The sequence below is a fragment of the Cnephaeus nilssonii genome (assembly GCF_951640355.1).
Source record: "Cnephaeus nilssonii genome assembly, chromosome: 5".
Taxonomy (NCBI): Eukaryota; Metazoa; Chordata; class Mammalia; order Chiroptera; family Vespertilionidae; genus Cnephaeus; species Cnephaeus nilssonii.
In genome coordinates, this window is record NC_137076.1 from 31,733,284 (window position 1) to 31,749,211 (window position 15,928).

Genomic DNA, 15,928 nt, shown 5'->3' on the forward strand with positions numbered 1-15,928 from the left:
CCTGGTTTTAGGATTTTGGTTTGAAAAATGGGGGTGAGTCATCTCTGTTCCTCCTGCTCCTTGAACTGCCAGGCTCTGCAGATGGGCTTGGTGGCCTGAATGGAGGTGACAGAGAGGAACTCGGGAAACCTCGATCAGGGCTACATGGTGATGTTGGGATCTCTGGAGCAGGACCCTGGGGGTCCAAGCAACCAGACCAAGGACATGGACGGGGGAGGTGTCTGGGAAGCTTTGGCTGGGGCTGGGGGCGCGGTTGAGGCAGGAACCCCCGCCCACCCCCGCGTGGCCTGGGCACGGCAGGAGGGGGCGCCCGCGGCCCTCCCGGCGCTCGGGAGGGACAAAGGCTGGAGCCCCGGCCCCTCCTCGGCGGGTGCGGCGGCGGCGACGGCGGCCCGTGCTCCGAGAGTCCGCGCGGCCGGGCCGGCGCCCGGGGCGACCCCGGCGCCCCGCCCGCCGCCGCCTGACTTCTCGGCGCCCGAGGTCGTGCGCACCCAGGCAGGGGCGTCCAGGGATCTCCAAGCGCCGGCGCGCCCTCCTCCCGCCCGCCTGCTCGGCGGCGGCGGCGGCAGCGGCAGCAGAGGAGGCGGAGACGGCTGGCAGGCGGCGGCCCGGCGAGCGCGGCGGCCGGACCCGGGCCATGGCGCCCGTGCAGCGCCCGCTGCTGCCTGTGCTACTTCTGCTGCTCCTGCCGCCGCCGCCGCCGCTGCCCTTAGCGCGCGCTGAGGACGCCTCCCGAGCCAACTCGGACCGCTACGCAGTCTACTGGAACCGCAGCAACCCCAGGTGAGCGCGGGTGGGGACGGGGCGCTGGGGACCCCGGATGCCCCCCTCCCGGGCCCGGCCTCCCTACCCTGAGCTTGGGTGTCCCGTCCCCCAAACTCGCTGCTTCTGGAGTGGGGGGTGCCCGGTCCCCGGGGAGCCCCCAGGGAGTCCCGGCACCCCCGGAGTTTGGGGTACTCGTGCTACTTATGCATTCCCCTTCCGGGGTGCCCCACTGCCATGCAGTCTTGGGGGACTTGCACCTGCATGTCCCAGAGCGCCGCCATCCCAGGGAGTTTGGGGATCCCCCCTGGCATCCTCAGAAGCTGTTCAGCTTTCTAAGTTCCTTTCCAGACTTGGGGGACTCCATCCTTGAGGCTCTCCAGGGAAGGTAACCCCCTTTCAGAGTTGGTGGGGATCCCTCGGGACCTTGGCACTGAGCTGCACCTGGAGATGGGGGACCTTGGCCCCCTGGGTCCACAGGTACATCCTGCCAGCAGGTCCCCAGTATAACTTGAAGAAGTTGGAATGGACTTTCCTACTGACCCAGGTCCATCTGCACTCTAGGGGTTTCAGGTCCAAACTTTGTAGGTCGGGGGAGACTGAGGTACCTAGGGAGCTGGGGGTCAGTCCCAGGAGTCTTGACTGGTAATACCCTCGCCAATCCTCCTAGCGTTTGATGGGAGAAACTGAGGGGCATAGGGGATGAGCAGCTGGCTCAAGGTCATGGCAAGGGAGCAGAGCTGGGGCAGGGACCCAGGTGGCCTCTTTCCTAGCCTGCCTGCCTGCCTCCCTATACAACCTCCTCAGTGCTGGGTGCTGAGTAGAATTTGGGGGGCAGCAAAATGAGAAAAGTTTGCTGGTGACTGACCACATCCTGGACATCAGCAGAAGCCTCTCTCTGGCTGTCCCTGGGTCTTGACGGCTGGAGTAGGCTAGGGGTCCGAGGGGAGATAGGGCTCCAAGGTCCCGTGGCTTTATTATCAGCTCCAGCTCTCAGGGTCGCACAGCTTTCCCGTGGTGGCAGGGCTGTCCATGGGGGTCTCAGGTGGCCAGCCTCCCAGCGCCCTGCCCCTCTGCCACTGATCACTTCCTCTTCATTTCCAATTCCTGCCATGTGCCTGTCTAAGCCTGCCGTCCCCCCACTGTTCCCTGCTGTCCTCAAGTCTTTGGGCCGAAAGTTGCATAAAGGGCAGTCTTTGAGGCAGGCTGTGGGACAAGGGTGGCCAGTGTCCGCCGTGGGGGCAGGGAGTACGCCCAGACACTCCCCTCAGTTGCCCAGCTGCAGGGTCGAAACCTGGAGCCCAGGATAGAGACCCCATGCCAAGGCGGGCTGGCCAGGCCACCTCGGACCCCTTCCCCTCACCACTAGCCTCGCTGGTCATGTGGGTTTGATTAAGGCTATTCCCTGAAGTTGGCTGAGCAGGGAGCCCAGCGGGCAGTGCTTCCCAGCCCACGTTTTTGGTTTCAGCTCCAAAATCCCTGTCCCTGTCATGGCCTGTCCTTTGTTCTAGCAAATGCCAAACACATGAGGAGCTGCAAACAAACCAGGACGAACCGGGGTGAACTGGGACAGATGGGGGTCATTGGGGCAGCCCTCTGCCCGTTCTGCCACAGGGCTGTGCTGCTGGCAGGATCCTGCCAGGGAAAGGAGGTGCCCAGTCCTGGCTCTGCTAGCACTTGGTCACTGCTGTTGCTGACCCAACAGCCCCGCTCTGAGGAGCCGCCTAAGGGGATGGCCTTGCTTGTCTGGTGCAGACCCTGGCCGGCACACCTTTCTCACTTCCCTCTCGTCCTCCTGCCTGGGGTGTCCCATGTGGGAGGTGACCCCCCGACAGCTAGTGATGGGGGTGGGGGTTGGATGGGTCCAGATCGGGACTCCATTCATTGCTGAAGTTGGGGGCTCTTCCAAAGGGGACCTTGGTGCCTGGGGACCCTTGGGAGGTTTAGTGCCCAGCGGTGGCTGGACTGGAACCTGTGCCCAGTAATGGGGTATCTCGGAAGGAGGGGTGGTGCTGGGCCTCAGGGTCTGAGGGCACCCAGGAATGGAACTTTCCCTAGGGCACCCAGTCCAGGGACCACAGCCTGGGGAGAGGCACAGGGTCGGAGAGCAGGCCTGAAGAGTGAGGCAGTCCCAGGAGCAGAGATGAGAGACAGGCCTGGTTGGAAGAGCCAAGGATGGGGTCAAAGCAGAGAGACTGGTGGCTGTGGCAGGCTGAGGAGACAGAAACGAGAAGAGCGGGTGGGGTCACTGAGCCTGGAAGAGGCACACACAAAAGGCACTGGGAGGAAGGGGACAGAGCTAGGGCTGGGCAGCTCGAGTCGGGGACAGACAGGCAGAGAGAAGAGAGGAGCCTGAGCGGCTGTGCTCAGGTGGAGACGGACAGGCACTGGTGGCATTGCGGTGAGGTCAGCCACCCTCGCGTGGCTGGGCCTGGTACCTGCACTGAGGTAGTTGGTGTGTAGCTGTTTCCCACATTATGTTCTCCTAGGGTGCAGGTCATTTCCTTTGGCCTGCGGGCTTCGTAGGAGCGGGAACCTCGCACCTACCTCGACTGCTGCCGTAGGGTGGGGTCCTGTCGCCAGTCCAGCCACCCTCCCCTGGCACCCCCACCAGCTGCTGTCCTTGCTGGTATCTCTGAGCCTGTCCCTAGCTGGGCTGGGCCAGGGTCCTGGGCCAGCTGCCCTCACCTGGCCTGGCCATGGGCCGAGTGTGGGGCTACGTGTGCATTTGTGCACATGGGGGGTGCAGGGGCTGCAGGATGTGATTGTATGTGTTGAGGTGTGTTCTTGATCCTGATATACAGGGGGTCCTAGGGACCCTGGGAGGTGCATGTCTGTGTGGCAGGGTGATACATGTGCCTACCTATGTATGGCGGCCCTGGCTTGTTTGCACATGTGTCTATGTGATTATGCCTGGAGTGCACACGTGTGGAGGGTGTAACACACATTTGCAGGAGTGTGTCTGTGTGTGGAATGTATGTGGTGTCTGGGGGTACATATGCCTATCTGCATATGCTTATTTGCGCATGGGGAGAATGTGTGTGTTTGTGTGTGGTGTACACATGTGTGTCTTTAGTGTGTCTGTTTGTGTCTGCATGTGCAGTCTGGCTCTGGCTGTCCCAGGGCCTCACCGGTGGTGGCACAGTATGCTTTCCCTGCCCACCCTTCAATTCCTCTTTGGGCCAGGTGGGTCCCTGCTGGGGGACCTGTCCAGATCCCTCGGGTCCCATGCTGCCTGTGGTGGAAAGCAGTGGTCGCCAACCTTTTGGACCTCATGGACCACCAGTGGTCCACGTACCACCAGTTGGCGACCGCTGGTGTAGAGGGTTCCATTGAGGTTGACAGCGGGTACCATGCAGGGCGCCTGCCAACCCTCATACTCCCCACTTGACTGGAACACCTCAGCCAGACTAGACCCAGCTGTGCCAACCTTGGTGTGGGGGCTCTGGGCTTAGTGCCTACCCCCACCAGGCATCTCGGGCTCTTGCCACCTTCCCCTGGCCCTCCAGATTACCCACAGGGTGGGTGGGCAGCGGCCACATTTCCTCTCAAATGACCTGGTGGGAAATGTGGGTTTGGGGAGGATGTTCCTGTGGTGTAGGTGTGGGGCCTCTATCCCAATCCCCATCCCTGCTGGCCTTGCCTGGGCCTCTGGGGGAGCTGGCTCTGAAGGGGCAATGCTGCATTTTGCCGCATGAGGCTTTTTTGTTTTGTTTGAAAGAAACTCACCCTCTGAGGCTTGCGGGGCTTGGAGTCTGGGGGCCTAGGGCCAGAAGGTGGGGTCCAGTAGGCCGTGGGAGGGCCTGGACTTGGATTTATGGGTCCTAGAACCCTAGGTGTGATCTCAGGTGGGCAGCTTGGCTGCTCTGAACCTGTGTCTCTTCCATGAAGAGGGGGCTGGCAAGTAGGAGTCTTTTTTTTTTTTTTTTTTTAACATATATTTTTATTGATTTCAGAGAAGGAAGGAAGAGGGCGAGAGAGATAGAAACATCAATGATGAGAATCATTGACCGGCTGCCTTCTGCACGACCCCCACTGGGGATCGAGCCTGCAACCCAGGCATGTGCCCTTGACCGGAATCGAACCTGGGACCCTTCAGTCCACAGGCCGATGCTCTCTCCACTGAGCCAAACCAGCTAGGGCATGCAGTAGGAGTCTTTAGGGGCACAGAGAGGAGAAACCGAGGCAGTCCCTGTGGGCAAGAGGAGGGGCCTGCAGGCCCCCAAATCCACAGTGACAGTGATGTTCCAGGAATAGGTGACATGGCCAGCCATGCCCCACCTGGGAGGGAGCTCAGACCCCACCAGGTGGGAGTGACTCAAAACTGCCCCATTCAGCCCCTGGCACTGCTGTCCCCACCATGCTGCTCCCATCCCAGATTGATGTGTGAGCACAAATCAGTCTGAACCTGGTGGCCAGCCAGACCTCACTACAGGTGCACACGCCTGTCCCTGCACCCACCTGGTTATTGTAGGCACTTGGTCTCCCATGCCTCAGTCTCCCTGTCAACCCAAGGATGTGGGCTTCAAAGGGCTTAATTCACTGCACGGGTCAAGTTGCCCCCTCACCCAGCCCACACCCCAGCCATGCGGCTTCCTAACCCACCCATCCTGTGCCTCCATTTCACAGACCCAGAGTAAGTGAGTCATCCAAGGCCATGGGGAAGCCAGGCCCAATTGGGCATCACCCCTCTCCAAGAGGCAACCAGGTCTGGGCCTGGCCAAGGAGTGTCAGGGACACTGCGTGCATTCTGGGGGAAGACAGGCCTATACATCTGGGCCATGTCTTACTGAGACTGAGGCCCAGGGCTAGAGCTGATTCTGTGTCCCCTCCCCACCTGTTGTGCCCACCCTGCACTCAGTGTATCCCCTGTACCCAAAAGGCCATACATGTTGTTTCCAACCCTGCATTACTTGGGCCCCTAATTTCCCCCGGGGGTCCCTCCTCTGGCCAGGCCTCAGATGGAGATATGTCTTTTTGGCCCCTGGAAAGCCTAGGGATGGGCACTGAGGCCTTAGGGACCTCACTGGGAGCAGCAGGCAGGGACAAGTGGACTCTGCCCCCCTAGGGTGCCAGATGGGCACCCAGGGCCCGGGCGTGCTACCCACCTCACCAGTGCCTCAGTTTCCAGTCTGGGAAGTGCCCCCACCATTTTGGGTGAGATCCTTAATTAGTTGCTTTGCTAATAGCTCCTAATGACTTCACAATTGCCCAATTGGAGCTAAGTAGCAGCTTGCCAGGTGGTTGCAGAGAGGGGGCAGTTGGCAGGGTTGGGGTGGCCATGAAGGCCAGGACAGGGAGCCCTGGTGGGTGAGGGACCACCCAGGGCTGGGAGGGCTGCCTGGAGGAGCAGACATTGGCAGGGTGATCTAGATGGAGGCAAAGGGGTGGCTGGTGAGGGTGAGGGTGGGGGAGGGAGCAGGAGGTCTGAAAGCCTGGGGAACCCTCTGCCTAGGAAAGATCCCAACTCAGTCACTAACTCCTTGGTGAGTATTTCTCCTCTATCTGCTGTAACCACAGAGTATTTTCGTATCAAGCTAAGGCGCCAGTGGAGGAAATGAAAGCTTTGTATTGAAGGCACCAGGAACCAGGCACCAGGCTCAGGTTTGGGGCTGGGCCTCTCTCACACACAAACAGGGTGAGGCGCCTACCCTGGCTTGCTAGCCAACTTGGAACTGGGAATGCCAACACAGCAAGGCAGTCACTATTTTATTTTATTTATTTATTTATTTATTTATTTATTTATTTATTTATTTATTTTATTTTTTGTGTGTGAATCCTCACCTGAGGATATTTTTCCCCCCATTGATTTTTAGAGAGAATGGATGGGAGGGGGAGAATTAGAGAGAAGCATTGATGTGAGACATATCGATTGGTTGCCTCCTACACTTGCCCCACACATGCCCCAACTGGTGCCAGGGATCGAGCCTGCCACTGAGGTATGTGCCCTTGACCGGAAGGAATCAAACCCACAATCCTTTAGTCCAAGGGCCATTGCTCTATGGAGCCAAACCAGCTAGGGCAAGGCTGTCACTACTTTAAATCCAGGAAGGGGAAAATGGCCCACTTAAGGGGGGTGGGGGTGGGGCTTCTCCTGGGACACACCTCTCTTTCCCATGTGGAGGCCACTTTTTGCTCCCCAAGACTCTAACACATTGAATCCTTGGCCTTTGATCAACAAATATGTATTAAGCACCAAATATGTATAAGGTCTGTGTGGTCACCAGGAAGGAGCAGAAAAGGAGGCCAACCCTCATTGTCCAGGAGGGCAGACAGTGGATAAGTAGAGGTAAAACTATGATGATATTGTAATGAGATACATGATAAGGTTGGGGAGGCAGGGAAAAGCATTCCAGGCAGAGGGACGAGTGTGTGCAAGGGCCCTGGGGTGGGAACAGGAACAGCCAAGAGGCTGGTGTGGCTGGAAGGCAGGCAGAGGGTGACAAGGGGACTGTCAGGGCCCCCCGGGGCCTTGTGGGCCTGGGAGGACAGTTTTATTCTGAGCAGTGGAGAGAGTTTGGAGCCATTGGCTCACAGAGTCTGACTGACATTCAGAAAAGAGCCCTGGATTTTGGGAGACACGGAGACCGGCTGACCTGGTGGGGTGCAGATATCTGGCTTCTGAGCCAGCAAAGAAAGCAGCCTTGGTCTCTAGTGCTTTTCAGAAGGTGAAGAGAGAATGATGGTAGCATCTGGGGCAGTGGGCGGGGGGCGGGGAGGGGGGTCAAACGTAATGGACACAGAGGTGGAGGGGGAAGAAAGGGTCACGCTGTGGCCCCACTTTCCCAAGTCCATTCTGGTCTCAAGAAAGCCCTGCAGAAAGCCAGGCTCTCTTTCGGGCTATGTGTGCATCCCTGGGCATTGTGCCAGGGACAGGAAGGGAAACTGAGGCCCAGAGGCATTGGGGGCCAGGATGGCAGCCCTTCCAGCCTGGCACCCCCTCCATTGTGGTCTCCCCTACAGGGCCCTGCATACGTACTAGCCAGTCCCCAAGTGGGTGCTTGGCTGCCGCTGCCATCGATTGGCTGATCAATGGGGCTTTCAATGGGGCCAGGAAGGAGTGAAAATGACTTTTCAAAAAGCCTAGAGCAGCTTCTGCATCAATCAAGCCCAAGGCGCTGAAGGACAGACAACGCCTGGACAGCCTTGGGGCAGCCTGAGGGATGGGCAGAGTCCAAGGCTGACCCTGTCTCAGCCTGGCCCTGGTCCCAGCTGACCCTGTCTCAGCCTGACCCTGGTCCCAGCCTGATCCCCCTTCCTGAGGCCAGCTGCCAGACACATGTATTCTACAAAAACCTTCCCACCTCTGTGGAGGTGGAATGAGTTCTTGATCCCTGAACAAACCCAATAGAATGGGGAAGAGGCTGGGGAAAATCTGCTCCTTCCCGTTCCCAGGAATTCTGTGAGCCTGGATCTTAGCTACCGACTTGAAATCACTGCTGTAGTGATGGATGGGGAAGCTGAGGCACAAGTGAGCAGGGTCTTCTGCCTGCCTCATTCCCACTTCTGGGGGGTCCTGCCCTGCCTGGTGCAACATCTCAGGGGGCCAGCCCCTACCATCTGATAATTCTGCTGCCCCCTCAGGTGCCAGCTGTGCCAATTAGTGCTCCTGGCATGGGGGTCACATAGAGCTCCCTCCCACGGGCTGGGGCTGCTAGCAGGGTCGGTACAGAGACAGTGGCGGGGCTGGGATCCCTGCAGCTTGCACCCTCCCTGCCACCCACCCTGGCCGCGTCTTTTTCCTTGCCTGAACAGGGAGAAGACAGGGGCAGCCTGAGGGAGCCTACACTCGCTTAGGCTTTTTATGTGCTAATAAGCCCCTCTTGGGAGGCCCCCTGTCGTCCCCTTCTGTCCAGGCTGCGTTCACATGACAGGGACCCTGGGGACCACGTCTGGAAGATCTAAGAGCTGCTGGTGCTGTAACCCGAGGCGGTGATGGAAGGGGAGCTGCCGGTCTCTGGCTCAGCTGACCTCCATGCTCCCAAGACAAGGCTGGGTCAAGAGGGGCTTCGGCTGCCCGACAGTCTAAAGGGACCTCCCTGGCAAGGCTGGGAGGCGGAGATGTCATGGGTGGGGGAACCGGGTGCAGTGACCAGGAACTTGGGGGGCAGCTGCCTGATCCCGAGGCCCCCGAGCTGGGGTCACACAGGATGGAAGGGGTAGGGCTGGGAGTCGAATCCAGGACACCTCTGAGCTAGGCCGAGGGAGTGCCTGAGGTGTTTGTTCTTCACTCTGCGCCCCACCGCCTGCGGGAACACCGAGGCAGAGCTTGCCCAGAAGAGGCCAGAACTCTGGGCCTGTGTCCGCAGGCCGCCTGGGGCCTTCCTGGCCAGCGGATCTGCAGCAGGGAAGCCAAGGAGGCTGCATCTGATGGGCAGGAGAGGGGGTTATCTGGAGGAGGGGGTGTCGAAGTCAAGCCGTAATGTTCCTGGAGAAGGACTTCCTGGTGGGGGAACAGCTTGTGTGAAGCCTGTTTGCCAAGAGGGGCCCAGATGTTGGGCCTGCGGGGTGGGGGTGGTGTGTGTGTGTGTGTAGGCGCTTCCGAATCCCTTGGTACGTGCTCGTTTGCATGTTACCCTGAATGCGGTCCCTCCCCTCAGCTCCAACCACGTTGAGGCCGCGGGCTCAGGCGCCTGCCAGCTGACCGGTCTGCTGGGCCAGGGACTTGCAGGGTGGGGGTGGGTGCCGGCCCGGGGACCGTGGGCTCGCACCCTCGAACCTTCCCTAGCTTCCGCCTAGCGGTCTCCTAAGACCGCCCCCAACCGCGTGCTGGTCACGCCCCCGCGCAGACCACGCCCCTCAGTTTCCATCCCTCGGCCCCTGCCCCCGCGTTGGCACGTCCCCCGAACTTACTGCCCCGGACCGCGCTCTGCTCTCTGGTCCCGCCCCCGAGCTCACCGCCGGCCCCGCTTCCAGGTTCCACGCGGGTGCGGCGGACGACCGCGGCGGCTACACGGTGGAGGTGAGCATCAACGACTACCTGGACATCTACTGCCCGCACTACGGGGCGCCGCTGCCGCCGGCTGAGCGCATGGAGCACTACGTGCTGTACATGGTCAACGGGGAGGGCCACGCCTCCTGCGACCACCGGCAGCGCGGCTTCAAGCGCTGGGAGTGCAACCGGCCCGCAGCGCCCGGGGGGCCGCTCAAGTTCTCCGAGAAGTTCCAGCTCTTCACGCCCTTCTCGCTGGGCTTCGAGTTCCGCCCGGGCCACGAGTATTACTACATCTGTGAGTGGGCGGGCGGGGCGGGCCGGGGAACCAGGAGGGGCGGGGGCCCGGGGTGGGAGGCCAGGGCGTGGTTTCGGCCCCCTCTCCTTGTCCCGCGCTGGCCTCTGTCCTGGGGTGGGAGGTCAGCCTCTTGGAAGGTCTCGTTATCCTCCCAGCAAGCCCTGGAGGCCCACTGTCAGGGTCCCCATTTTGCAGATGGGGAAACTGAGGCTCAGAGCGCGGCGGAGACCACATGTATATATGACCTCAGCCTCAGGATCAGCCACTGGACCTCTGTTCTGGGGGAGCCGATGACCCCACCATCAGTCTGTCCCACACTGAGACCAACGCTGCCCAACCCCCCAAAGCACCGAGGGGGTACACTTAAGCAGACCGAGTCTAGTGGGAGAGGGGAGCCCTGTCTAAGCCAGCGGAGACAGCAGAGCCCTCGTTCTGCCCAGCACAGCCTGGCTTGGGCAGGGATCCCCGGCCCTACCCCTGCCACACCACCGACCCCTGCTGCCGGAAGGGACCCAGCTCCTCGGCATTCCGGCTCCTGCTGTGTCAGGTTAAACTTCACCAGGCCCCCTTTCCTCCTCTTCTGCTCTGTTTGGACTTTTCCTTTTTAATTCAGGGAAGAAAGGGGTGGAGGCAGGGGGAAGAAGGTGTTTAAATTAAATCCTGTAACACAAGAAAAAATACATTTTCTTTCTGAGATGGGAGTTTCATAAAGACAATCATTGTAATTATTTGTCCTGTCTCTGTGACAAATGTTATTGTTCTTATCTGTTCTTTATCTTCATCTCCCAGAGTAAGGGGCTTCTGGGGGTTGGGGCAGAGGTGGCAGCCAAAGACGAGAGGACCGTCTGAGAGGACAGGTGGGGTCAAGGCTTGCTGTAGCTCTGGGTGCCCATAACTATTTACATGTGTGCTCCCTGCCAGCCCCCTCCCTTCAGATTCGTGGCTGAGCTGTGGCACCACCCCTTCCCCGCTCCAGGGCCCTTGTCATGTTGGCCAGGAAGCAGGGGGCAATAATGGTGGCTTTTTAGGCATGAGACCAGTGTATTTCCACTTCCATATGACCTATGTAGTGTGGGTTCCAGGAGAAGTGGAATCAGACTCCCTCCCAGGGTAACTGGCTTCTATTGTCTCCCAGATGGAAATAATCATCTCCGAAGTATCTACTGTGTGCCAGCTGAAGCCCAGATAAGGGGTGATTTGTTAACAGTAACCCAGAGAGCAGGGATTTGCTCCCATGTTAATCATTTGGTTATACTGAGTTTTGGCTGATCAATTGAAAACAAACGTTTTTATCTATCACCATTGAACCTTGCTCTGTACATGATGGAGCTAGACACAGACACCTCCAGTTTCTGAGGCTAGAGTTCAGCAAAGGGAGGGTCAGGGGACATGTGCAGGAGGACTTCTGGGAAATAAGGGGGGCACTGTGTCTGGGGCTTTGATGTATGATTAGGAGTTTTATGGGTGGATCCCCACCTGGGGTCAAGGATGGGGTACCAGCCTAGGGAAAGGGGTTACAGTGCATGGAGGTCTTGGCCACCCAGACCCCCCTGCCCCACTAACTCACAACCCATTTCTTCTAGCTGCCACACCACCCAATGCTGTTGACCGGCCCTGCCTTCGGCTAAAGGTTTATGTGCGGCCAACCAGTAAGTACTCAGGGAGTCGGGCAGGGTCCAGGACACCCTTGTGTCCTCATTGAGAATCCACTGAGCGGTCAGTAGAGTCAGGGGATGATCACAACACAGCCTGGGAAGTCCCACAACCTCAGCAAGGGCAGGCTCGCCCTTGAGCCTCAATTTCCCCATCTGCAAATGAGGACATTTCAGACCTTCAAGAGTGAAGGTTGAAGCCCATTGCTAAGCACCTCACTGAGGCCGTAACCCCCAGGTGTGGGCATCAGGGAAGTTTCCTGAGATGGACCAAAGGGCCTGTGTTCTGAGCTCTTGAAACACCGTAGCCACACCCAGAGGCAAGGGGACTCCTGCAGCTTTCACCCGAGTGCCAGGGTTGAGACATTTAATGATCAGGTCTGGATAAGCCCTAGGAAGCAGATGGAGGGGTGGCCACTTAGGGAGGGGTCTGGGCTGCTGCTGACTGTTCTGTCTCCTTATCCCCCAGACGAGACCCTGTATGAGGCCCCTGAGCCCATCTTCACCAGCAATAATTCGTGCAGTAGCCTGGGCAGCTGTCAGCTCTTCCTCAGCACTGTCCCAGTACTCTGGACCCTCTTGGGCTCCTAGTTCTGGCCCACATGATGCCGGCCCCACCTGGACGACCGAATCCAAGACCAAATAGAGACGCCTGGCTCTCCCTCGCCTGGTGCTGCCCCCACCTACAGGGGGGTGTCTACCTGCTCCAGAACCAGCCCCAATGACAGGGGACAGCCAACAGCCCCTGATGCCCGAGGGGCTGGGTGTCAGTACAGCCCCAGGCCAGCCCATCTCATCAGGGGCACTGGAGAACCTGAGAAACTTATCAGTGATGTTGGTTTTTTGTTTGTTTGTTTATTTTTCATGGTTGGATCAGAAAGGCTTGAATTTTTAATTTAATTTATTCCTTGCTGTCGCCAGTGACTTTGAAAGGAAACACATTAGTTTGGGGGGTGGTCCTTGGCTCCCTGGGGGATGGGGATGGGTAACCCCTAGTCTGGGTGCTCCATTTGTTGGGTCCTGGCTGGAGACCACTGCAGTCCCCCCAGATGCTCCAGGATAGGCCAGTATGAGGCAGAAGGGTAAAGGTGAGAGCCCTGGATTCTGGCCTAGGACGCTGAACCCACCTCAGATTCTCGTCCCCTCAGCCCCACTCTCCTCACGCCTGGTGATTGCCTCCCAGAGTGGAAACCCACGCTGTTTCACCAGAGGCCCCTGGAGTTCCTGCCCACTCCGAATCACAGCTCCCCACTGTGTTCCACAGCCTCTCATGATCACCCCTGAGCCCAAGAAGACCTTACATTTCTGTAAATAGAGCCAGGAAGTATATACTGTGGTTTATTTTTACTGTATTCCTGAGGACGAACTGGACAGTTTCTTTTTTTCCCTCACATCTTCAGGAGGATCTTTTAATTTGGTGGGAGGGTGGGTGGACTTTTTAGAGTAGAAGCCACACTTTGCAATAAGCTTGTTCGTCTGTCAGAGCCCTCTTCCTCTACTCTGTGACTAATAATGTTTATAAGAAAAAAGAAAACAGGACACAACAAAAAGGGGGGGTGGACCTGCCAAAAAGAAACCCCCCTCCCAAAGACACTTTAATGAAGCAAACGGCGCATTTATACAGATTTCATATTTCTACCCACCTTTCCCGATCTGTGTTTTATATATATTCTATAAAAATATATATGGTGCACAGCTGCTGGGAGACCGCCAGGCGTGCCAGCTGGGGGACCTTTTGTAGGGGTTGGCGTGGGTGGTGGTGTTGCCACGCCTGGAGCTGGCGACGGGGCCTCCCCCCTCCGGTCACAATCAACTTTGGATTCTGTATTTTTTAATAATAAAATAAGCATAAACCTCTAGTGTGTGCATCTATGGTAGGCCGGTGACCCTCGGAGGAGTGCTTTGAGCTAGTAATTTGGGAGTCAGGTCCTTGCTAGGGAAGGGTGTCCTAGAAGGACATCTGGGGATGATCATGATTGGTTCTTTTGTTCTGTGCATCTTCTAGGCCAGGCCCTAGAATAAGCATTTTATGGGGCATTATATCCTTCCTTGCCACCCGTGGGCCTTGGTTTCCCCCTTTTGAGAAATGGGAACAAGCCCCCTATCCCCCAGGGATCCCTGGGAGGATGGAGGGAGGACAGGCGGGCTCTGAGTATGCAGCAGGGGCTTATTAAGTGTCTCTTGGAGCACATGATGGGTCTCTTAGAAACCAAATTCTGGCTCTGGCCATTTTGGCTCAGTGGATAGAGCATCAGCCCGTCGACTGAAGGGTCCCAGGTTTGATTCCGGTCAAGGGCTCGTACCTCGGTTGCAGGCTCTATCCCTGGTCAGGGCGCATGCAGAAGGCAAGCAATTGATGTGTCTCTCTCACATTGATGTTTCTCTTTCTCTCTCTGCCTCTCCCTCTCCCTTCTACTCTCTAAAAATCAATGGAAAAAGATCCTCAGGTGAGAATTAACAAAAAACACACAAAAAGAAACCAAATTCTGTGACATCTCCATTACCAAGCTCTGTTGTGTGACTTAGTTTCCCTAACTGCCACAGGACTGAACAGGGGAGTTTAGCTTCTCTAAATCTCTGGCTTTGCAAAAGGCATGGTCAGTGGGTTGTGGAGTCCCAGGGGCCTTCTCCCCAGTCTAGCCCTAGACGGAGGCACAGAGAGGCTGGGGGCTACCCAGCAGGGCTGAGAGTCTGTGGTCTTTGAGGCCGCTCATGCCTTGGTGCTATTCCCTGGGACTGCAGTGTCTTGGGTATAGTTTGCCGAGAGGGAAGGCTCTCAACTAATGAATTTGGCCGTGCTGAGCTCGGTGACGGGGGCTGCCTCTTAATGAGGCCAACGAACAGCACAAAGACCCCTGTGTGTTCCCCGCCTGCCCCTGCACAGTGGCAGCGGATGGAGTGTGCTGAGTACCATGAGGGAAAACCTAGGGTCCCCCACCACATAGTGAGGACCTCGAGGCTCCAACCCAGCCACAGAGTCAGAGGGACCTGGAGGGAGAGAATTAAATGCAGGAATCATGGGGCTGAATCTTAGCAATTGACATTGATTTTGTTATTTGGAAAAAAAATCTATACATATAAAACCCTAATATGCAAATAGACCGTCAGAACAACAGAACAACCAGTCACTATGATGTGTGTTGACCACCAGGGGGTGCATGTGGACCATGGTGGGCGTCAGCCGTGATGGGATGGTGGAGCAGGTGAGTGGGAGTGCCAGACCAAGGCGGGGTGCTGGTTGCTGTCATCGGGGTGAGCCTCTGTTGGTTACTGAAAATTCCACTTGTGGCCCCAATTGCTCAGTGTCGTCAGCAGGTGTGAGCAGCTGCTGCTGGCCCCAACCGTCCCTCAGGGCTTCTCCACCTCCCCCTACTCCTGAGGGGCAATCGGGGCAGCAGCCTCCGCTCGCATCCGCTGCTGGCGCAGGCCCCAATCACTCCATGGTGGGTGGGAGCAGGGCTGGCGCTGTCAGCGCTGTCAGTGCGTGGGAGCAGCGGCAGAGAGGGGACCAGGGGGCCATGGCAGGAGGGGCCGGGCAGGGGCATGGAGGATGGGCTGAGACCTGCCCCTGTGCGCACAGCAGCCTCACGGCCCACAGTTCCTTTCAAGGAGCACAAATTCGTGCACTGGGCCCCTAGTTACATATAATTTACATACCACACCATCCATTCATTTAAAGCACAACTTCATAACTTTTAGTATATTCCAGGGTTGTGCAACCAGTACCCCTATCTAATTCCAGAACCTTCCATCACCCCTAAAAGAAACCTGTCCCCATCAGCAGTCACCCTCAGCCCCTGACAACCATGAAGCCACTTTCTGTCTCTGGATGTGCCTGTCCTGAACATGTCACATGAATGGAATCCCACGCTGTGTGGCCTTTTGTGTCTGACTTCTCTTACTGAGCACCATGTGTTCAAGGTCCATTTATGCTGCGGTGAGCGTCAGTGCTTTGCTCCTTTTCATGGCTGAGTAGTATTCCAGTGTGCGGATGGACCACTTTTGTTTATCTGTTCATTTGGTGAAGACTTTTAGGTTGTTTCCACCTTTTAGCAATTACAAGGATTTTTAAATTATTATTTAAATTATTAGTTTTTTATTGTGTGTGTTAATCCTCACCTGAGGATCTTTTTTCCATTGATTTTTTTTTTTTTTTTAGAGTGGGAGGGAAGGTAGGAGTAAGGGGGGGGGAGAGAGAGAGAGAGAAACATCGATGTGAGAGAGACACATCGATTGGTTGTCTCCCAAATACACCGTGATTGAGGATGGAACCTGCAACCCTAC

At 57.4% G+C, this 15,928-nt stretch overlaps 1 protein-coding gene across 1 annotated transcript; it reads left to right on the forward strand.

Moving 5' to 3' along the window:
* On the forward strand, window positions 1-13,487 carry EFNA2 (ephrin A2). Its single transcript, XM_079771095.1, has 4 exons — window positions 1-783; window positions 9,679-9,992; window positions 11,576-11,641; window positions 12,114-13,487. Exons 1-4 carry the CDS (start codon window positions 638-640, stop codon window positions 12,233-12,235), a joined length of 648 nt encoding a protein of 215 aa, XP_079627221.1. The 5' UTR covers window positions 1-637; the 3' UTR covers window positions 12,236-13,487.
* Window positions 13,488-15,928: the final 2,441 nt, after the last annotated feature.